This window comes from Varanus komodoensis, unplaced genomic scaffold, assembly GCF_004798865.1.
Source record: "Varanus komodoensis strain SLA01 unplaced genomic scaffold, ASM479886v1 scaffold4, whole genome shotgun sequence".
Classification (NCBI taxonomy): Eukaryota; Metazoa; Chordata; class Lepidosauria; order Squamata; family Varanidae; genus Varanus; species Varanus komodoensis.
Window position 1 is genome coordinate 56,940,266 of NW_025335941.1, and position 23,982 is coordinate 56,964,247.

Genomic DNA, 23,982 nt, shown 5'->3' on the forward strand with positions numbered 1-23,982 from the left:
TGCTTGTTTGTTGTGTGTTTCAGCAGTGGTACTGAAAATGAATATGGTTTTTAATGGAAAAGCAAGAATAACAATAATTAAAAGACCATGCCAAATTCCACCTATGAAATGTTTGTGGTTAGCATGCCTTGCAGTCTTGTCCACTTACCAACGTCTGGATCATTGGCTTGGACTCTGGTCAGCAAAGCTTTGGTGGCAGTGTTCTCATAGACACACGCTGTGTAGTGGTCAGAGGAAAATATGGGTGGGTTATCATTGACGTCTTCCAGAATCAGATGAATCTCTGACTGGCAGAACCTGCCTCCCCCGTCTGTCGCCCTTGCTATCAGGTTGTACGCAGGGATCTTCTCGCGGTCTAACGATGCTAACGTTTTGAGTTCCCCTAAAATGCATTAAATGGAACAAGGGGAAAAATAGACTTGATTGATGCTTTTATGATGAGTACTGGAATGTTGTCAGGCCCCTTCTGACTTGCTCTGTTTCTATGTTTTTTGTTTTCTTAATGTTCAGCTACAATCCTGCTCCCACACCTACAACTTTCACTTTCATCAGGAGTCGTTTCAAGTCATCATGACTTCCTGCCAGTAAGATGGTATCATCTGCATATTTTAAGTTACTGATGTGTCTTCTGCTAATTCTTACTCCTACCTCTGTTCCTAACCCAGTTTTCCCAATAATATGGTCTATGTACAGACTGAACATATACGGAGATGAGATACACCATTGTCTGACACTTTTGCCTATGGAAAAGTGTTCTGTTTCTCCATATTCTGCCCTAACCTAACAATAGCTTCTTGCCCAAGATACAGGTTATGCATCAGAACGTTCAAGTGTTGAGGTACACTCATTTCTTTCAGGACCATCCACAGCTTCTCATGATCCATATAGTCAAAGGCTTTGCCACAGTCTATAAAGCACAGATGGATCTTTCTCTGTAATTCTTTGCTGAGCACCAGTAGCCAACACATATTTACATTATGATCTCAAATGCCTAGTTCTTTTGGGAATCCAGCTTCAACATCATCAAAGAAAGGTCCATCAGAGAAACTAAGAGCAATGCTACCAGTAAGCCAGACTTGCTTTCACTTCTGAGAAGGGCCACCCAAGGCAGAATGATCAAAGTTAAGATGGCTAAGATGCCTCCACCTTCTTCAGAAGTAACAACTACATAGGTAGTAGGTAATAGCTATTTCTAATGGTGATGGAGCAGAGAGGCTCCTGCAGGGCAGCTATGGGGCAGCAGAAGCAGTTCAAAGTGACACTTGCAATGACGGTGAAGGTCAAGAAAACTCTGGTAAGCACAGAAGGCAATGCTAAAGCAGTTCTGAATGTTCTTTCCTCGTCAACCATATGATGAAACAATGCAGAATGAAAACATATATTGTACACAGTACCTCTCATACATAAGTATATATATTGCAATGGATATTTCTGAACCCTACGGAAGGCAACTGTACTACTTTTATCTATTTTAATTTTTTGTTTGTTCCAACAAAATTAAAAAAATGTAAAAAAAGAGGACACATCATTTTTCTCTGAATAATTCAGTCCTTCAATGCATCTCATTCTATGACATGGCAACGATCCATCTTGAAACTCTTGCAAACCACATCCCTATATTTCATAGATGAAAATTCTTGTTCTCTCACCATTTTCTGGATCTAAGAAAAACTTGTTGTTCCCAGACCCATAGAGCGAATAGCGAATTTCACCGTTGGATCCAATGTCCATATCTTTTGCACCCACTGTTAGGATAACCTTGTTTGGAGGAGTATCCTCAGGAAAGAGAGTCATATACGTAACCTGAAGAACAAAACCCAAAATAGCAGAATGTAACCATTTTGCATCTGTGTATTGTTACTAAAGATAAAAGGGAAATTCGTTTGGTTTGACATTTTAAGCAACCTTACCTAATTTGCATTTCCTAAAACATGATGCATGAAATAACCGGCACCAACATCATGATCCTTGTATCATCAGATGAATGAATACCATTTTCATTCTCTAAGATCATTTTAATTGTTTATTTTTAAATCTGTGTTGGTGCTTTTTAGATCTACTGCTGGTTTTTACATAGGTTTTATTCTTTTTTTATTTTCAAGAGGGTTTTTTAACTATTTAATATTAGAAGATTTTAAGTTCAGAAAAATAAATAACACAGTAAAATGAATAATGACACTAAAAATGGCCTGATTTTGTTGAAACAGGCAACCAAGCAAACGCTGCCAACCAACCTGATCACAGACAGGGCTGTTGTCATTCACATCTGTGACGATCACTTCAACCACGCTCTGCGTTACGAACAGCCCATCAGTGGCTGTAATGTTCAGGAGATACACGTCCTGCTCTTCCCGATCTAGTGGTCTCTTCACATAAACCTTCCATTCATTTTGAACAAGGCCAAGGGCAAACTTCCCTTTGGAATTTCCTCCTATGGAGAGACACAACAGTTGCTGCCATCTGTCAGTCATTTTCTCTTGAGAGTGGATGCTGAGGAGTCCCATCAAGAGCTAAATCCTACCAATGGGTTCCCAAGATTAACTTTAGGTTATGAAAAGGAGCTTCCATTGACATGATTCCCACTGTTTCGCCACAGCTGCGGTAATCCTTTGGCAAAGCAGCATTTCCCACCATTCCCCAGGCACCTCCAAGGGACCATCCGAGGGCTGCAGAGATGAAGGGAAAGAACAGGCTTCCCTGCTGATGCTCCCACAATCAAAGACTGGACAGCAGAGGAATCCAGGGGCTCCTCAAACTCATTTTTCAGGTGAGGGGGTGTTTTAAGAACCTCTGGATTTCTTCAGGGCTGGCTCATGAAAACTTAGCATCTCCTCCTGTAAAAGTAACCTTAGGATATTTACATCTCAGTGCAGCTTCATCATTACTGGACCACTCTTTCCTCAGGCCCAAGATCGATACAATCCCACTCAATCTCCTAATGGCAAATAGTAATGTGGGTGCTGCACATGGACCAGTTCACACGGACCTTTCCGCCTTGAAGCTCTGTACTCCTCCTCTCCCCTCTCATGCAACTTTTCCCCTTCTAGAACTAGCTGTAGATCGTTAATACTGTGCCTACAATCATGTTAGTCCTTGCACCAACTAGCACTTGCAAACCTAAGCCAAGATACCATTTCCAAGACTAGTCTGCAAACCCAATCCACATTTATTACTAATACTAATTCAGAAAATGAAAGCAAGAAGTGCATCCTTGTCTGAGAAGAGGCATTAACTGATATTTAAGCCACAGAGTGCCCCCAAGTGCACACTGAGCCCAGGAATTTGTGACTGACAACATACCTAAGCTCATAGGTCCTTCCACATACAAATTCACTCCTAGCATTACTTGAGTGTGCAAGGATTTGTGAGACTTGTCACGGCATTGTAGACACATTCCTAAGCCAAACAAGTGTTCAAAAGAACCATTCAGCTGTTATATAGCACCTGCTCCAGATGATAGATCTCACCATTCTAATAAAAATCAGTAAATCTAAGTGTGCCCAGCTCTTTTCTACACAACTAGTAAAACTACACTGGAGATGCAGTGTATCTGGCCACACCATTCTCCCCTCATTTCTTCCTGATTTCACAGAACTTGTGCGGGATTTGCACTTGCCAAACACTGCAGTACAGACCAACAAGTTCTCCTTAGTCTGTTGAGAACTCTTTGGCCAGCAGCTGCCATAGACCTCCTGAGATGATGACAATGACAGCTTGAGATGCTTCTGTCAGCTCTATGAGAGTCAAAACAGGTAACTTTCCAAGGAAATGAAATAATTTAGGCCAAGTTTTGAGATGATCACCTTGCTTAACTGCCCTTAAGGGCAATCAGCCTCAAACTGTGAACAATCAATGTTCTTCCTTTCACAATAGTGCTATTGTCTTTCCGTTTTGAGTCTCAGGAGAGGATGTACTACAAGCCCCTCTCTCTTGTTACCAAGACAATTTCATTAGGTGTTGATTATGCAATCAAGAGAGTGCAGCAGGTTCCATTAAGGAAGCCATTAATGAACACTTTTATCACACCATGTGTTGTTTTTTGTATTCATTACAATTCTCATTTCGGTGCATGTGGGGATTTTTAGAGCCTGCCGAACACACAAAGACATATGAGTATTAAGTAGCCCTAACAAGAGGTCGTTTAAGGAGCAGCTCAAAGATAAGGCCAGCAATTAGGCCGAATTTATACAAGTGGAAAAGTCAGCGGCAAGAGAAGGGATGGAGCTGATGAAGCCAATCAGCTTTCTATTACAATGAAACTGTGACACTGGAGCCGGCAACGTTACTTTTCCACATCATTAACCTGCATGGCGACAAAATCAAAGCCGAAGGCTTGTTCTCAGCTATTTTGAGAGGAAAATACAGCCATTTCACACCCTGGGGGATAGAGGGAATAAAAGAGTACCAAAACAGTCCTGGTGCCTGGTTGTTAAATGCTACATTCACCTATTTGTTTGATACAACAAACACCATCAATGTGACTTTTTGGGATCATGCTTCTTAAGGACAACTGATTACCACTCTGAGAAGCAAACTCCTGAAGGGCAAAGCTATCAGAGGAGTACAGCTGTGTCAGTGAGTTGCTGGGGTACATGAGTGGGATGAAGCCATCACGCTTATGTTCTACTTGGGTGTTTCCCAAATGCAGCATGTCTTCATGTGATGACAAGGCAGGACCAGGTAGACCCTTGGTCTGAGTCACCATGACTCTCCTCATGTTATGTTCTAATTGTCCATTTGGAGCATCTTCCTGGGCTGGGAAGTAGACCTAAGCTCTGAACTGGCCCCTCCATGCTTCTTAAGGGCAACTGGTTAGTCACTCTGTGAAACAAATTCATGAAGGGAAAAGCTATCAAGGATATAAGATAAAGGAAGTCTTGGCACCTTTGGTCATAGGGAGATTTGCCATTGGAGTAAGGGCCAAGCAATGGCTCACCTGCACTCTGAGCCTGAGGTGTCCCATAAGCTTTTCCTAAAGTTGGGAATCCCACATGGCAAGATGTTCTACAAACACTACAGCAAAAACTGTTTAATATCATTTTAATTACCTTGCAATTAAAGGGAGGGGGGGTCTGTGGTTCAGGTGTCTACTTTTTACAAATCTTACATGTGCCTTCCCTCAGACCTCATTCGATGAGGATTAATTAACCTTTTAACCAACATATTTAAACAAATTCAGTGTCTTAAGGGCATTCTAATTAATTCATTTTTCACTGTAGATTTTCTAAGTAGAAGATTCCTAGCTGCAAACATTAATAGAATCTTTAAAAATCTGATAGCAGTTTTCTTCTTACTTTCTGTTTGAGAAGGCAACATCTAAGCATTAGCTACAACAACACCTTCTCCAAGGCCTTAAGGCTAGAAGAATCTGTATTTCTTGCTCTGTTTTTGTTTATTTCATGTTTGAGTACCACCCCATTCAACTGCCTCCTCAGAGAATGTTACAAAAATAAATTGAGCTCAGCTAAATGAAAGGTATATTTGTAGAGACACAGTTAAAAGGAAATAACCCTCTCCTGAAAGCAAGCAAAACACATTTAAAAGGTACTGGTAACTGCGTTCATTCATTTTTCCAGTGACTTTAATTAAAATGAGAAAATATTCAAATCGTATTTCAAAATGGCTATAAATTCCTAACTGTGCTTGAATGAGAACTGGTTTTTATGTTACTTGAGCGGTTCTTTCCTGGGCATAGTGGTAACAAAAGTAATGAGAGCAGCCACTCAGACGTCTCGTGAAATAGTTAGAGTGTTGGTCTGGGACTTGGGAGATCCAGGTTGTAGTCCCCACTCAGCCCAAATCTCACTAGGTAAGTTCGGGCCAGTCACTTACTTTCAGACTGACCTACCTCACAGGGTTGTTATGAGGATAAAATGGAAAGGAGGACTGCATTGGATTCCTTGCAAGAAAAAGGGTTTGATATGAGTGTAATCAATAATAATTATAATGACATTTATTTATTTCTTCAAAACTTTTTTAGACTGTCCCTTACCGTGGTCTTGGGATAGTTTAACAATAAGACAAAATAGAATAAAACAAAGCATCCTAGTCAAAATCTTAACCAATCAACAATAAAACCCATATAATAATGGCTACTCCTCAACTAATGCTACTGGCCCTTGGGAATAGGCACCATTCAGTCCAAATTAAGACCGTAAGTGGATCAGGCTGGTGACCTGGCATGCATTACAGGGCCTAGGAGGGTGAAGAGGGAGGAGTCAGCCTCTCCCAGGTATGCGCACAGGTTGGGGCACTTGGTCCAACACCAGGGTAGCCCTGAAGGCAGGGAGGGCCTGCAGGACCTCCGGCTCTTTTGCCAGGCTCCCTGTCCGCCTGACCACCAGTTTGCAGTCCCTGCATCTTGTCCTGGGCCAGCGGGGCAGAGAAGGGATTCTGCTGGTGCACTGCTCACCCTGCTGCTCTACAACATCCCTGTTAAAATCGTCAGCCCCTGCAGGGTAGTACATCCAGATGGTTCCCACAGAGCCCTTGGGGTTTCCAGTGATCTGCCTGGCAGTTCCCTTGAGTTCCTTGTTGGGTTCTAGAATACAGAAATGACTCAGGCACTTGACACATTTGCTCCCGAGTGTCCCCTCCATACTAGAACTAGTGTGGCTCTGTGCCACACCACATACCTGGGGGTGATCAAACAGCCTAGGAGATAGCTTAAGTGCAGATGGAAGAAACTTCAAGAGGGTGTGATCAAGCCCTCATGTGTGCCAACAGCCAGGTGTGTGTGTGTGTGTATTTAGGAACACTGAGGGTAGCAAAGAAACAACATCTCAGTACTCTAGTGAACCTTTTTGCTACTCCACAGAGCTTTGCAGGGTCACCTGGGGCCTATTAGATTCTGGCCCCAAGCACACCTCAGACATGTTTGATGTCTGCTGTGATGTATTTGCTGGGCACTTCCAGGATAAAATCTTTTCCAACTGCCAGGACTTGGCAATTCCAATTTTACAGCAGCTGTATCAGGTGAGGTAAACAGAGCACAGCCCAGTTGACTTTTATTGGATGGTTTTCAGTGGGTTCAATTTGAGGACAAGGTGCTTGGACAGGTTCATGCATATTGGATCCTCTCCCCACCACCCTCTGAAGGCTTGCAAAAGCTATCAGAAAGGGAAGAGCAGAAAGGGAGAAGTTCTACACCGTCTTAAAGCAGCATGGATCACCTCTCTGGAGCTGAAGGATCCCAGTAAGGTCCGGGCAGTGGCAAATGCTCCCTTCTTGGGCAAGGTCCCTGTCAGCTGTTTCAGGAAGTCCAGCTCCATGAACCCAATTTAACGAAGTTTTAAGAATTTGGTTTTATATTTCAGTGAAGTGTTATGATGTTTTTGTTCTTACTTGTATTTTATAGTGCTTTTTAATTGGTGTACACTGCCCAGAGAGCTTCAGGTAATGGGCAATACAGACATAAAACAGCAATTTGACGTGAGGAATGGCCCCTACATTCTTCCTGTACAGCAGGAAGAGGGACTCTTCCATGGACCAAATATAGCTGCCCATCCAGTCTGGAGGGTCTTGGGTATGACTACTCCTTCCCTTGAGACGGGAGGGGGTTCACAGCAAAGCTGGTGCTCACTGGGCTTTGGGCCACCTTGGTGGGGTGATGTTGGACCACAACTGAAGCAGTCGCACTTTGACTAATGTTCCATGGCATCAGAGGGTAGGGCCATACTGGTTGATGCCATGTTGCCTACAGGGGATGAAACTGGCTCCCAGAATCAAGCTTGTTTGGAATCTCGTATGTTCTACAGAGAATATGTTCTTCATATTTGAGCTCCTCCAGTGAAGAGGATTTCCCAGGCACATAAGTACCTGGAATACTGTGTGCACTTCTGGACACCAAGATTTAAGAAAGATGCAGGTAAGTTAGAGAGGGTCCAGCAGAGGGCAACAAAAATGATCCAGGGTTTGGAAACACTGCCCTGTGAGAAGAGACTGAGAGAACTGGGCATGTTCAGCCTTGAGAAGAGAAGACTGAGAGGGGACATGATATCCCTCTATGACAAAGGCTGTCACAAAGAGGAAGGCCAAGATCTCTTCTTGCTGATGCCAGAGTATAGGACAGGGGATAAACATTTCAAGTTGTGACAACCCAGATTCAGGCTGGACATCAGGGAAAGCTTCCTCACTGCCAGAACGATAGGACAGCCGAACCAGAGAGGTGGTGGGCTCTCCCACACTAGAGGCATTCAAAAAGAAACTGGACAGCCATCTGAGCGGGAGGGTGCAAATTGGTGTTCTGCAACAGCAGCAGGGGGTTGGACCCAATGGCCTTCATGGCCCCTTCCAACTCTACTACTCTGTGATCCTGTGAGTAATAGCCACTCAGAACACCAACTATATTGTTGAAATAAAGAAATATCAATGCTGTGAGCTCTCTGTTAAAAGTGGAGGTGGGATTTAAACCTCATAAAGCATAGAAACATAAACTGGGAAAACCCAGGTTTGAATTCCTACTCAGCCATGAAACTACCGGGGTGCCTTTGGGCCAATCCTGCTTTCTCAGTCTAATCTACTTCACAGAGTTGTTCTGAGGATAAAGAGGAGAGACTATGAGCATGACTCTCTGAGTTACATGGAGAACAGATGCATAATAAATAAAATAAACACTTGCTTTTATTATTGCAGCATTATAAGCTTGGGAATTGCCAAAATAGCTCATGGTGGGTGGAGGTTGTGAAAGCTTGACTGAACAAACACTTCAGTCTTGTAGAAATCTGCCCCGTGATTAATCCCAGTAATGTTAAGTGCCGATTTACTGATCTATCAGTAAATAGGAATCTATGGTTTGAAGATCACCTGCTAATCATGGGAGTAGTAAGTTACACAGACAGAGGGAGGAAAAAAAATTAAAAATGCTTAAGTGAATGGATGCATTCTTCCAAAAAGTGCAGGAATCTCCCAAGAGCATAGTAGACAGTTATACAATTAAACATTTCTTGCTCAAGATGGATTTTCCACATCTTGTATATAATTGTTACCTTCCCTTGGAGGGCAAATTGAAAAGACTGCATGGCGTACAGAAAGTACCATTCTCATTAATTATTCCTCCCCCCCCCCCACCTTTAATTCAGTGATCCGTTTACTTGCACAGGCTTTGTCAAGTAAATGGTTCATGCATGATTGTATTTACAGAGCGGCCTTCTGAACCTCAGAATGACAGAATGGCTTTGGAAAAGAAAAGCCAAACATTCAAATTGATCCCAGTGGAATGTTCTAGCCTGTGTGAGCTCATTTTGGGACAAACTGTGGTCCCAGCTTTTCACTGTTTGAGATAATGTTATTGCATGTAAAAAAAAGAAAGAAAACCAAACCAAACCAAGCCAAAACACAGAGCAAACAACTCCCCTGATCCCTCACAGTATCCCCCAAACCTACAAGGCTAGGCTAAACCTTTAAAAATCTCCCATCTCAGACAACAAATATAGTGAAATGTCCATACTATTGTTTTCTAGAAAGAATCCAAATGCAACCATCCTGTCTCCATGTTAGTACTTCATAACTTTACGCTCACAATGGCCAGCTTTCCCTAAGAAGAATGTAGTTTGGTTGTGCTTGATTCTGACGTATTCAAGCTGCCTCTAAATCTTGGGTGACTAGAGTGCTCTCTATATACAAAGTTTCGCAAGCCAAAAACCTCCTTGCCGACAATCTTCAGATTTTACATTCAAGAGACATTTTGCCAGACTGTTCTTGAATAGGACTGGCAAAACCTATGAACCTTTCCAGCTTCCAACAAATAGCAATGAATTTAAAATATCTTATTATTGCTATCAAGCACACATTCTCAAGAGACAAATTCCTGCAAGAAATTATGTAATTGGGTATGCAACTTAATAGGGAAAATCTGGTAGGACTCCGTCTGTTCACATTGGTAGCAGGCAGCTATTTATTTCTGCAACTGGGTTTTGCCTAACAGCTTTCATTGTGGAGATTGTGCTAGCTCATATGTGTATGGGCCAGCTCAGTGCTCTTTCTTCACGCAGCTACCTGCACTGATGCATGTAAGAACCCGAGAGGAAGAAGCAGGCAAGTTGACTGAAAGAGGTGAATCTATGAATTAATTGTGCTATTAATAAGGATGGATGAATCTGAAATTTGTGGTTCCTCATTTTTTGATATGTAATTTTGAGTTGTGTCAAAATTTGAGAATTTTTCTAGCCTTGTGTTTGGCTAGAAACTGTCCGTCCTTCCTTCCTTCCGTTTCAGCAAGATCTGGTCTCCACTCTGAGCATGCATGGTTCCTGCTGATTGTGGGTTCAATGATGGGAAAGTCTTCTTAACTGGCCTGCTGATTATGCTTGTGGTCCCTCTCCATCTTCTCCCCACTAAATCTGAAATGTCTCCCTCCTTTTCCAAGGTGGGCTGGTTCTCACACTCTGCATCTCACTAGGGCAGCTTGGAAGTGCCACATCATCTGCCCACCTCTGCCCCATGGCTTCTTCTCAGAATCGGACACATTTATCTGAGCAGACTGTGTCATGCAAGAGATGGGCCAGTTGCTGACACGTACGGTCTCTTAGACTAGATGCGCAAGGCATCCTTGAGGAGGATCAGAGCAGCAAGTATTGCGCAATACTGGGGGAAGCCAGCACATGGGTTGCATGGCAGGACTGGCAGCAGGACTATGGGAAAGGCAGAGATGGGCAGAGTAAGCATGGATCAAGGAGTGTCACACGCAAAAGAAGCTGGTTCTAGATACGGTTCAGGAACATGAAACACAGACTGCCAGCCATATTTTCAGCAGCTTCATCCTGCTTCCTTTAGTCGAGGCTGCTGAGAGGCTGCAGCCAACAAGAGCAGAGAAACTCAAACGGCCTTGAATTGATGATGAAATGATCTCCCTGGGGAGGCCCATCTGGTACCCACTCTGTTATACTTCCAGTGCCAGGTTAAGACTACTCTCTCCTCCCACACATCTAATAGTATTTAAGGTTATGCAATAGCACATAGCACATAAGGTTATGTCAGTGGTTTTAACAGGTCTAGTTTGTACTGAAATTGTTTTTAAGTTTTGTCTACTGGAAAAATGCTGTATTGCACTGTATTTGTGGTTTGTGTTTGCATGAATGTTTGTGTAGAAAGAATGATGGTGACCACAACAACAGTGATGCAAAAGGTGGAAAGCTGTATTGAAGGTTGGACTGAAAGGCCATGACTGGCCAAGCTCATGGCTACCTGAAATGGGGCTTTCTAACTATGAAGGTAACCATTACTACACACTCCATGCCAATCAACTGGGCTCTTCGAATGTTCCCCTTGAATCCAACCTTGTTCTTCCTGCCAGCTCTCTCCACCTTCCCTAAGGGTAAAAAATGCCTTCTCTCGAGCAAAGGGGAGGGTTCACAAGTCATCTCTTCTAGGCAAGAGAAGCACCGTGCTGTAGATGAGGCGTGCTGGGGATCATCTGACTGACTGGGGATTGGGAGGCCTGAATTACTGCTGCTTCCGAATGTAAGAGATTTTTCCTTGGGAAAAAATGTGTGCAGAAGATTTGCAAGGAAGGCAGGTGCGGGGCAAGGGCCAGGTGCAGGCCCCATTTCGAATCAGGCCCAGCTTGGAGGCCACCTGGATATGAAATTAAATGGATGCAGCATATTTGAGTCTACACTTCCCCTCCTCAGATAGGCTGAGCCCATTTAAATTCACATTCAAGTGGCCTGCAGGCATCAAGATCCACCCCTCACTCCCATTTGATGATATTGCCTGTCCCTCACCACAGTCACCTTGGATTTCAGTGCAGGTCAGTACACCTGTCCTACCCCTGAAGTGCCTATGAACCCACGACCCTGATCTTCTGCACTGTTGAACTCATGGAACCAACATGCAATCCTTCCCTGATGTACACAGGTCGTGCTGTAGTTCCTTAAGGCAGGGGAGGATAGCCCTCCAGCAATTCTGGCCTTCCACTTCCATGATCCCTCACCACTGGCTATGCTGGCCAGGGATGATGGGAGTTGTAGGCCAAAACATCTAGACAAAACAGAGAGAAAGGCACATCTAGAGATGAAGTCACTAATGCATCCAAAAGGGAAATGTTCACAGGTGGCTAAAATACCTCTTACTTTTACTGGACAGAATAAGAGCTCTTTCATGCAGCTAAGAACTTTCTCTTTTGGAAAAAATCTAGAGGGCCACAAGTTGCCCACCTTTGTCTTAAGGAAATGTATTTCCTTTCCCAAGATACTTTTAACTTCTTGCTCTTCCCATTTATCATGTGAGTGTCAAAATTATATTGCTATTACACAATGGAAAACCATGCAGAAAACAGATTCAGCCTGTCTGGAGTACAGAAGTTCCATCTGTCACAGTTTTGTGACCTTCTTTCCCTCCTTCCCTTAAGACTGCAAATTAAAAGTTAACTTGGTGATGAAGATGACGACAATAACAATGAGAATAATAATAGTAATAGAGAGAGAAAATTTGATGGATGTAGACAACTATACTTTCACTCTTTTTTTGGAGGCGGGGGAGGAAATGGTCATGAATGAATTAAGTCCCTTGAAGACGGCAGTACTTTGAACATGTAGTGTAACGAATCCATGCCTAATGGTGCTTCAATGACTGTGACAGCCTCCTTTTAAAATTTAAATTCTCTGCAATAGGAATTGGAGCCTGGTCCCCAAAAACTGTGAGCCCCCCTATGAAATGAGACCTGCAATCACATTTTCTGCATGTTTATCTGCAAGCAAGTCTCCACTAGGTTCAATCCACTCTGCATTTTCTGAGTCTGTGGGAAACACCAGCAGGGCACCCTTCTTACATTTTTTTTTTTTTTTTTTTTGGCCAACATGTTCATTCATTAGGCATGAGAGAGAGAATTCCCAAAACTGCTTTTGAAGGCACACATGCATATTCATAGATAATGTGTCTAGGAAACCCAAATGGACTAGAGTCCCAAACATGGGTATACATGCATTTACGGCATCTGCACATCACGTATTTGTCAAAGTGTAAGACTGTTGCTTTCAATATTTCTCATCTTGTGTAGTCCAGCTATTTAAATTTAAATAGGAATTGTACCTGGCATTGAATGGCACCTGTTTTATGAGGACAGGCATACATTTTTGTGATATTCTGACATGTCCACTGATATTGGAAACCTGAAGCTATGGTGTCTATTTTTCTGTGCTTCAGGACAGCATGATCACATTTAGGGATTGGAAACATCTTCTGCAAATTAATAGTAAAATGCTACTCCTGCTAATCTGTTGCCATCTTATGACAAGTTGTCTTGTGCCCACTCTCCCCAGTGGCCAACCTGAGGGTAATCCCATGCTATCAGAAGGAAGACATCTGAATAGCACTTCCATTTCCTCCATCCTTCTTTAATTAACCCAGTTTAAAGCGTAAGAAGTTCAGAAAAAAGTCATGCTGGATCAGCAGAATTGTTCATCTAGCATTCTGTTCACACTATGTTCAACCAGCTTCCCTGTGGGAATCCCACAAATGGGACATCAGAACAATAGTACCATCCCCCTCATGTTTCCCAACATATAGTATATATAGGGAGACCCTTTCTGACACTAGACATCACGTAGAGACACCAGGATTAAGACCACTCATAGTCTTAAGATCCATGAATTTGTCTAATCTACTTTGAAAGCCATCAAAATGGAGGCCACTGCTGTATTTTGTCGCAGTCAATTCCAGCTTAACTATGCATTGTGTGAAAAGGTTCTTCCATGAATCTGTTCTGAATATCCCACCCTTAAGCTTCAGGAGAGGAATGCATGTTCTATTATCCTGAGAGAGGGGGAAAAAAATCTTCCTATCCAATGTCTTCTTTTTCTTTCTAGACGTGATGCTTGAAAATTAGGGGAACAGCAAGATTGATTCATTGAGGTATTGGCTTCTTTAGTAAAACCAAACTGAATCAAAATCCCCAGCTGGGTCATGAGATCTATATCCTTGCATTACATTGCAAATATGAACACCGCTGCTATGATCACTCTTCTGCATAAGGGGAAGACAGGACAATAGTCGGATGGCCTAACAGCAGAGTCTCACCTCCATTTTTAAATGGCTTGAAGCAGCAACCACAATGTCCTTTATTCGCACCTACCTCTCTATCTATCTTCTACTCAATAGCTCTGCTACTCAATGCTCTTCTGAATCGGAGAATCCACTGATGGGAAAGGAGCCCTGCTGCATGCAGAGTGTGTGTTACTACTGGGCTTAGCCCTGTCCCTGAAAGGGACCTTACCTGTAATATGGTAGCTAACTTGGCGGTTGACATCAGAGGTATCTTCATCCCAAGTGCTGAGGACAGCCACCACTTCACCTGGCGAGTCACTTTCTTTCACCGTTCCCCTGTATGTCTCCTGCTCGAATACAGGAGCGTTGTCATTGATGTCTGTCACTGTGACTGTTACCAAAGTGGTGGATGAGAGGGACAATGTTTCTCCTAGGTCAGCAGACACCACTGCAAAGGTAAAGGTGGGATTCTTCTCATGGTCCAAATCCTTCAAGGTGCTGATCCAGCCACTATTGCTGTCGATGGTAAACACCTCTGTGATTTTGTCACCTTCCGATTCTGCTAAGAGGGAGTATGTGACCTGCCCATTTGCTCCCCAGTCCGCATCGACGGCTTTAACTTGGACAAGTTTTGTTCCTATGGGCATGCCTTCCATTATGATGGCTTCATAGTTCGCTGTCTCAAACACAGGCTTGTTGTCATTGATGTCCAGCACTTTAATGTCCACATCCACCGTCAACACAACATCCACCTTATCTAGCTGTATGGTTGCAGCGACCTTGAAGAGAAAGGCAGGATTCGTCTCATAGTCGAGTCTCTTATCGAGTTTTATGATGCCAGTGTCTTGCTCTATAATAAAAACCCCATCCTTGTTGTTTCCCGTGAGCTCACCATTGACTGTGCTGTAGGTGGCTCCTTGGTTAGGCAAAACATGGAGAACATCAATGGTGCTACCTATTATGGTGTCTTCGGATACTGTAAAGGAGTACTGGGGTTGAGAAAAGGAAGGCAAGATGGTTTCAGGGGGCAAAACGTGAATGTATACAGGGATAAGGGAATGCCTTACAGGAATTCCACCATCAACTGCTTTGACAAAGAAGGAGAGCACTGTGTTTTTTAGCTGGTTGAAATTACCCTTGGTTACCATCCATCCATTGTCAGGGTCGATTTCCAGCAGATCGGCCACAGAAACGGAGGCCTCACTGTACAGCGAATAGGTAATCCTTGCATTGGCACCATCATCTGGGTCAACTGCTTGGACTTGGGTGACCAAATGGCCTTTCCCAACATCTGCTTTGACACTTGCCCTGTATTCCACTGTCAAGAACTGTGGAGCATTGTCATTCTCATCCACCACTATAACTCTCACGGTGCAGAATGTGTTTCTCCCCCCTCCATCAAGGGCTCTCAAAAATATGGAGATATCGCCTTCTAAAGGGATCTCCCGATCAAGTTTCTCAGTGGTGATGATCTGTCCATTGTTATCGATTGAGAAACGATCTTTTGCAAAATCATTTATAATCGAATAGCTTATTTGGCCATAGATGCCTGAATCTCCATCAGTTGCTTTGGCGTGGAGAACTTTGGTTCCTGGGGCAACGTTTTCTCTCACTTCTGCCACGTAAATACTTTGGGAGAACACGGGGCTGTACAGGTTTGCTCCCAGAATTTGTATATGGACCTGGGCCGTGCTTGTGAACAAACCGTCGGAGACAGAGACATTCAGACTGTACATGGACTCCATCCTCTGCTTTCGATGGTTCGACAGAGTGATGACTCCACTCTTGCTGTCCATTACAAAATTTGTACGGTCATTTCCAGACAAAATACTGTACTCCAGTCGGTCAAAGTCAGAGCTGTCTGCATCAGATGCTTGGATGCAAGTCACAAAATGACCTCGAGGAGCTAGCTCACTAACATATGATTCATAAATCAACTGGTTAAAAATGGGGGGGTTGTCGTTCATATCGGTCACAAAGATGCTAACTAGAACCTCGCTGCTTAATGGAGGGAATCCGTTATCAGTTGCTCTTACTTTTAAACTACATTGCTGCATCAATTCGTGGTCCAGCAAGCGGGCGGTTAGGATCAGACCGCTTGTGCCATCAATGTGGAAATAATCTGTGCTGTTGAAGGAGTCCTGGACGATCTGATACTGAATAATTTTGTTGTTTGCAGAATCTGCATCCGTAGCAACAACTTGCAAGACAGGAGTTCCGATTAGAGACGCTTCAGACAAGGTAGCATTATATGCAAAATGGTCAAAAACTGGAGCATTGTCATTGACGTCATTGATAACTAAATCTACCGTGACTTCAGCTCGGGCACCAGTGAGAGCATCACTGGCTCTTACTGTCAGCTTGAAAATGGGACTTATTTCATAGTCTAACGGACTGATGACACTGAGGACTCCAGTGTCAAAATCAATGTTGAACTGATTATACGGATCTCCATCTACAATTATGTAAATTATATCTTGACCTTCTGGACTAGTAGCATTGATACTCAGAATTGGGGTGTGCATTTCTACATCTTCATTTACAGACGCGGTATAGAAAGGTTTGTCAAAAACAGGCATTGCTTTGTTAACTATTGTAATTGGCAATTCTACAGATGCCGACAGTGATGGATTGCCTCCATCTTTAGCAATGACAATAATTAAATACTCGATGTTGGATAAGTCAGAATTGAAGGCTGCTTTCAGTGTGACGCTGCCAGTGTGTCGGTCAATTTCAAAGTGCCCATAGTCCTCCCTCAGCAGGTAAGAGACATCCCCATTTGCACCCTTATCCTTATCAATGGCTGTGACTCGATAGATGAGGGTGCCAGGATCAGCCTCAACTTGAACAGCAGCATAGTAAGGAAGTCCAACAAACATTGGGGCGTTGTCGTTGATGTCTTCAATGTGAACTCTGACGACGACTCTGGCTACCCGCAGCTGATCCAGCTCACGACTAGCCTCGACCACCAGCTCGTAGAGTTCCTGTTCCTCTCTGTCAAATGGGACACCAGTAGTTTGAATGACCCCTAAGATGGGTTTGATCTTGAATTTGTTTCCTGGGTTTAAGATGCTGTACTTCAAAGGTTCATTGAGGCGGTTTCCAACAGCATTGACCACCGCTACTTGTGTGATATTGGTGCTGTTTTCAGAGATGGATGTGGAATAAAGGCTTTGGGTGAAGTGGAGACCACTGTCCATGGCTTCTTTAATCATTATGGTCACTATGGCAGTGCTGTAGAATTTTCCATCAGACACTTTTGCTATGAGCATGTAATGATCTTTGGAAAGGCTGTTGTTTTTTATAGACAGAACCCCAGAATTGGAATCAATAAGAAAATGCTCTGTGTTGCCTTCAATCAGGCTATAGGTCATTTCAGGTGGGACTTCGGAATCTGGATCTGCAGCCTTGACTTTAAGAACCTCAACCCCAACGTACGTTGGCAGAAGCAGGACTGTCTCAAACATGGCCTGGCTAAAAACTGGAGGATTATCATTGACATCTGTTACATCAATAGTAACCTCAACTGGACTTTCTGCAGTAAGCTGTGGATGGCCACTGTCACGAACATGGACGTGAAAGTGGAAATGTGCAATGGTTTCATGATCTAAATCGGCAATTGTTCTAATTGCACCGGTACTGGAGTCCACGGTGAAGTAATTTTTAGCAGTGGATTCAACAATCTGGTAGACAAGCAAAGCATTCTGATTACTATCAGCATCAGTAGCTCTTATTACTAGTGGGTTGTTTCCTAAGCTCCGGACGATGCTGTTGACTGGGGCAGCTTCACTGATGCTTCCCGAGTACTGTGAGGAAAGAAAGACGGGTGGGTTGTCATTTTCATCCACGATCTGGATGTTCACAGAGGTGTTACTCGCCATCCCTGCCATGTTTGTAGCTTGCACTACGAGCTGGTAAGAGGAAATGTGCTCATAATCAAGGGGCTTTTGACTAGTGATAACTCCTGAGTAGGGGTTGATAGCAAAGGCTCCATCTGTGTTGCCGGCCTTCATTTCATAGACTAATGTAGACTGGCTGATGGCTGAGACCAAGGTAACCAATGTCCCCAAGTCGACGTTTTCATTCACTTCGGCTTGCCATTCCTTGTGTGTGAATTTGGGGTGAGAGTTGTCTGCCATAGTCACAGATACACGGACAATGGCTGTTGCTGACAGTGGTGGAGAGCCCTGGTCGGTGACTTTGACCGAGAGGACAAATTGGCTCATGGTGGTCAGGTCTGGTTCCTTCAACAGGGTGATGATCCCCAGGACTGGTTCAATCTTGAATGTGTTCCCAGTGTTCCCTGAAAGAGTAAAGTAGGAATATATATAAGGAGTGAGATTCCCGAGAGACTTCTGACATTCCCGACAGGGTAGGAATGAACCGTTTCAGAATCTGACCCTCCAGAATCTGTGGACTTCCTCTTGTGCTCAACCCAGTTCTGCAAAGGGATCTGAGCCAAAAGGAAGTCCGTGATGCTTGCGGGTTCCTGGTTGTGCAACTGGCAAAATCCCCCGTCAGAAGAGACTGCAGAATGTGATAGAACGGAGCTGTGAGTGGGTGCACTGCTTATCATACCACACAGACAACCTTCTTCACTGCTTGCTACCCCAGTGGGTGGCAGAAAAAAGGTACAGTGAGTGGTGGTGTGCTGGTCATCATTACCAGTGGCCAACCTTCTCCCTCATTTGCTGCTCTCAGCAGCAGCAGCAGCGAACATGGGTTTGATCCCTGGGCTTGCTCAGCAGCATTCTGGATCTGGCAAGCTGAAACTAAGGAACCCATCAGATTTTACATACAAGACAGATTGCTCACACATCCCAAGTGAACCAAATGCAGTTAGCCCAGCCCAGCCCATCTCCACCCTTCCTTTGCTTTTTTGCAGCCCCAAGACAGGGTGAGCACCATCCTCGTCTCCTGGGCTGTTTCCCTTGGAGTCATTTGCATCATGGGCAGGTTTGTATTACATGGATTAATCTATGCAGGGGAAGTGAGGTTTCCCCTAATCAGTGCTCAGAATCTGCATGAAAGTCACTCTGAGTTTTCTGAAGCAAGATCTCAATAGACTTGAGATGATTTCAATATGATGATAAGAAGAACCACGCTGGATCAGAGCATGGTCCATCAAGTCCAGCATTCTCTATGCACAGTGGTCACCCATCTGCTTGAGGGAAGTCCACCAGCAGGCATGAGTGCAAGAGCACCTCCTGCCCAAGTTCACAGGCAACTGGCATGCACAGGCACACTGTGCTGATACTTGAGGTGGCGCATAGGCATCAGGACTAGTAGCCATTGATAGCCTTGGCCTCCATTCAACTCCCTTGGGTGGCCAATTGGCAAAAGACTTGAGTAATGCAGAAGTTCTAGGATGAAGCTTAAAAAGATATTACTGCACTGTGATAGTTAAGGGACTCCCTAAATGAGACATGCAAATTAATCTTAAACCAATTCAACACCCCAGACTTTTCCCAAGGAACCTTATGGAACTGAAGCATCAAGAGTATGTTGATAATCTTGAAAGGAAACCCTTCCACGGAAGTGGAACCAGTGCAGCATGATGGTGACTGGGACACAGGGGATCCAGTTCTAGGCTGCCCTCATTCCTGAAATGCACTGGGTGACTTTGGGTCAGTCATGGACTCTCAGCCTAATCTACCTTACAGGTTGTTGATGTGAAGATAAAATGGAGAGAAGGAGAATATTGTAAGGCACTTTGCAAGGGGAATGACTGTAATGTACTGCAATAATAATAAAACTATAACAATTCAACAACACTTGCTCACTACTCCATCTGGAATACTGTGTCCAGTTCTGGGTATCAAGATTTAAGAAAATGCAGAAAAATTAGACAGGGTCCAGAGGAGGGCAACAAAAATGATCCAGGGTTTGGAAACACTGTCCTGTGAGGAAAGACTGAGAAAAGTGGACATGCTCAGCCTTGAGAAGACTGAGGAAGGACACGATGCCACTCTTTAAGTACTTCAAAGGCTGTCACAAAGAGGAAGGTCAAGATCTCTTCTTGTTGGTATCAGAGTGTAGGACATGAAATAATCAAGTCAAGTTGCAACAACCCAGATTCAGGCTAGATATCAGGAAAAGCTTCCTCACTGCCAGAACGATAGGACAGCAGAACCAGGTGCCTAGAGAGGTGGTGGGCTCTCCCACACTAGAGACATCCAAAAAGAAACTGGACAGCCATCTGAGCGGGAGGGTGCGATTGGTGTCCTGCAACAGCAGGGGGTTGGACTCGATGGGCTTCATGGCCCCTTCCAACTCTACTGCTCTATGATTCTATGAATTCACTGTGTAGTGTACTAATGCTGCAAAACTGTAAACTTTTAATTCTGCTGTAGTCTCAATGCAGTGTCATTAAGCTTCAACTGGAGATTGCCCCAGTAAACGTGTGACTTATTGCAGCTTATCTAAGAAAGTATCTGGACTGAGCAAGCCCTATTGAGTTCAATGGGACATACACCCACATGTGAATGAGCCTGTTGGAGTCCCGTAAACAAACTTATGGGGGATTGAGCTGCAATGAACTCTGAAGCTTTCCTCTAGAGCTGTGATTTTGCACCAGTTTACAACAAAGCATATTCCTCTGAAAGCAACTGGACTTCAAAGTCAGTGGGTTTGGGATCAGGTGGTAGAAGCAAAAGAGGGATAAAACAAGCTGATTGTTCAATGCCTGAAGAAGCATCTGTGCTTGCAAATAAAGAGGTTTCTGAGCAATTAAAGAATACTGACTCAGTGCCTCTGCAGGACTGCATGCCATGTAAGAGAATAGCATTTTCTTTTCAAGCAACACAAAAGGAATAATAGCTCATGAAAGAGATAAAAGGGATCCATGGCATCAAGGTTTATTGATCTCCATGGACGGGGAGAAATCAAGATGAATCATTACTGGGTGAAGATGTAAATGTGCTCCAAAGAGCAGGTCCTTAAGGTTGCACACTGAATATCAGGATGAATTTGGATCAAGGGGCTTTTTTGTCAAAGACATACAGCGAGGACGGTTTTGCATGTTACATGAAACACCAGGTTGCTGCTGGAAACAGCCAATCCAAGCAATGTTTTTCCTGTCTCCCTGCCTAAGGAATAGTCAAGCGAGAGGTGAGGAAGAAATTTCTTCCATTTGCATTGCCTAATTTTGTAAATTTGGACTAAGATGAACGTCGTCATACTTCTAAATTCATAATTCTACAGATCTTGCAATGGAATTCTTTGATTAAAAATGCACACAAAATGTATGTATTGGGAACAAGTGTGCACAGAAATAGATATACTATTGAAAATAAATTCAAAGTGAATTCTATTATGAATATTATTCCAATCAATTGAGCATGGCTACAATCCTGTGGAGATGCCAGTAATTCTCTGAACATGGAGGATTATATGCATCCTATGCAGAGCAGGAAGTGGCGGTCACTTCTGTTCTCCCACCATTTGCAGGGCAGCTCAATGGGCTTCGGTGAGGAGGGAAGGAGGCTTAGGGTGGTGTTTGTTTCCTCCCTGAACCTGGAAATATTTTGTAACATCAGAAAGGCAGTAGGTGTGGTTCTTTCCCTACTGGCTGCAAAAGCAGGGGAACAGGTGACCTAAACTTCACGGGCAGCGCTTCCAAACTCGAAGCTGGGCATCCACGCAATGTGATGGCCAAAGGGGTCACAGAACTGCTCTGCAGATTACTTAGGATTGCATACAAACATGTGTGCCTCATGGGGAATGTCTGCAAAAAAATTATGAATGCTTACAGAAGCACAAAAAACTAGAGTTGGAAGCAGGCGAGAAGCCTACTAGGTCCGTCCTCCTGCTCAGCGCAGGACTCCGAGTTAAAGTAAGCATAAAACCCTGATCAAATTTTGGGGCGAGCCAAATTTAACACCAGGAAAATGAAAAATGGAGAGAAATCAAAACAGGCAGATCCCTTTATCCCTAACTTATTTCTCCTCTTGAAAGCACTGGTTGTGACTTGGTGATGCTGTCTGGATATGGGGTAAATTTGACTACCCATTGGAAGGGGAGATCTCAAGATGTGGGGTGCCCTTTTCAGCACTCCTTGTGTCTCCTGTAACAGTTTTGCCCGTAGGGCTCTGTTCTGTCTATCTGTCAACAAGGCAATGTGAAATCCAAGCATTCAGCTGGCCTGCTTAATGCCCTGCCTGCATTTCTGGGATGGAACACGTGCACCAGTCTATAGATTAGCACTTTTATGAAAGTCGAGTCCTCTCCTACAGATCCTGGTGTTATTAAAGTATGAGATTATTGGTTTCCATTTTTCAGTGCTGCGCTTGCATGAGCTGAATTCCCTGGGAAGCAAGGAACCATACATATAAGCTGAACCCATCAGTTAAAATTAACATCCTCGCTGCACCTTCTTACACGGATCAGGGAACGGCAGCTTCAGAAAGTGGCATGAGGTCCCATCCAGGAGCACATGTGGATAATGAAACGTTAGGAATTTGCAACTTTATCTGAAACAGAGGCCTGAAGCCTCAGATTGCAGGTGGAGAGAGGATGGAAACGAAAGCAGAGGCAGGCATGGAGAGATAAAATTTCCCTGAATGGTTTCAGGTTTTTTGTGATTACTCTGGGCAGAGGCTTCATACTGTCCCTCTTCTAGGCCATCATCCTCTCTCTCTTTCCTACTTCATGACTGGAGCAAGACTTTTCCTCATGCTCAATCCCCTCCACAGCATCACTGTGACCATTTGCCGCAGGCCTAAAACAGCCACTTGGCAGCTGACCTAGGACTCAGCTGCAGAGCAGCTTGATCTGCAGTGGAGAACTGATAGACAAGAGAAAAGGGAAGTCTGACCCTGAAGTCTGCCACTTTCCCCCTGCAATGACTTCCCCTTGTAATGGTTCTAGAGGCAGATTTGCCATAACCACACGGAAAAGTGACTCGGGGTGAATGAGACGGTGGACAATAGGTTGCTCACTTGCCTACTGTCTGGTGCTTCTCTGTTGTAACTCATGGCATCTCACTTGCTACTTTGCAACTGCTGAGAAGAAATCCAGGTGCCAAGACGGGGCTTCTCCGTACCTGCCTAGTCAACCTGCTTATTACCTCCAATTTATTTAAGAAAGACTAAACCCATTGACATGCACTTAGGAAGACAGTTTGAAGTCCCCAACGCTGCATGAAATGGGAAGGTGTAGGAATTGGGTTGGGCAAATCCAGTGTTAACAAAAACCTGAATCTAAGCCGGTACATCGGTGAACCAGAGCAGAGAGTGACAGAATTGGAATCAGTACAATACTGCAAAGGCAGTAGCTTGACACAGCCTCGGGCAGAAGTGTGAGCTGGGAATGATGACTCTCTCAGTTTTGTTTGCTCTTGTGTCTTTAGTTTAGTTCATCCTAAACAGAGCTTTAAAATATGTTGTCTCTATTATTCATAAGCAGTTTTGCACTCAGTTCTTCTGATATATTCTGTCATCTATTTTTATCTGTATTTCTATTTTTTCTGTATTATTGTTTATGATTGCGCTGTGAGACGCCCAGAGAGCCTTCTGGCTATGGGGCAGGATACAAATGCAATAAATGAGTGAATGAATGAATGAATGCATTTTGTATGCACATCTATCGGATTTATAGCCTGCCTTTTTTCTTGGAAAGAAATCAGAGTAGCTTACATCATTCTTCTCCTGCTCTCAATCTTATTCCCACAACAACCCTGTGAGGTAGGTTGGGTTAAGAGTCTGTGACTGGGCCAAAGTCACCCATTTGGCTCCATGGCTGCACAGGGACTAGAACCCAAATCTCCTGAGTTGCAGTCGTGAGCTGTTAAGCACCACATCACACTGGCTCTTTTTGCCTATACAAATGTATTTTGCAAGCAGTTTTGTAACATTAGAAAAAATTGTTTCGAATTATTTGCCCTAACGTACATGTTTCAGTACGACTGGAGAACTTCCGCAAAAACAGGTCCCACCAGACAAACCTTGTGGAATTCTATGACAAGGTTTCGAGATGGCTAGATGGAGGGGATGCAGTGGA

The 23,982-nt window shown here is 43.8% G+C and overlaps 1 protein-coding gene across 1 annotated transcript in view; it reads right to left on the bottom strand.

Annotated features, from left to right (window-relative positions):
- FAT3 (FAT atypical cadherin 3) overlaps nt 1-23,982 on the bottom strand; it is a 399,679-nt gene that overhangs the window by 73,427 nt on the left and 302,270 nt on the right. Inside the window, exons 10-13 of the mRNA XM_044442719.1 lie at nt 14,213-18,286; nt 2,235-2,431; nt 1,650-1,803; nt 149-382 (exon numbers count right to left, since the gene is read on the bottom strand). Of these exons, the coding sequence (XP_044298654.1) occupies nt 149-382; nt 1,650-1,803; nt 2,235-2,431; nt 14,213-18,286 (4,659 nt within the window). The remainder of the gene's footprint in view (nt 1-148; nt 383-1,649; nt 1,804-2,234; nt 2,432-14,212; nt 18,287-23,982) is intronic.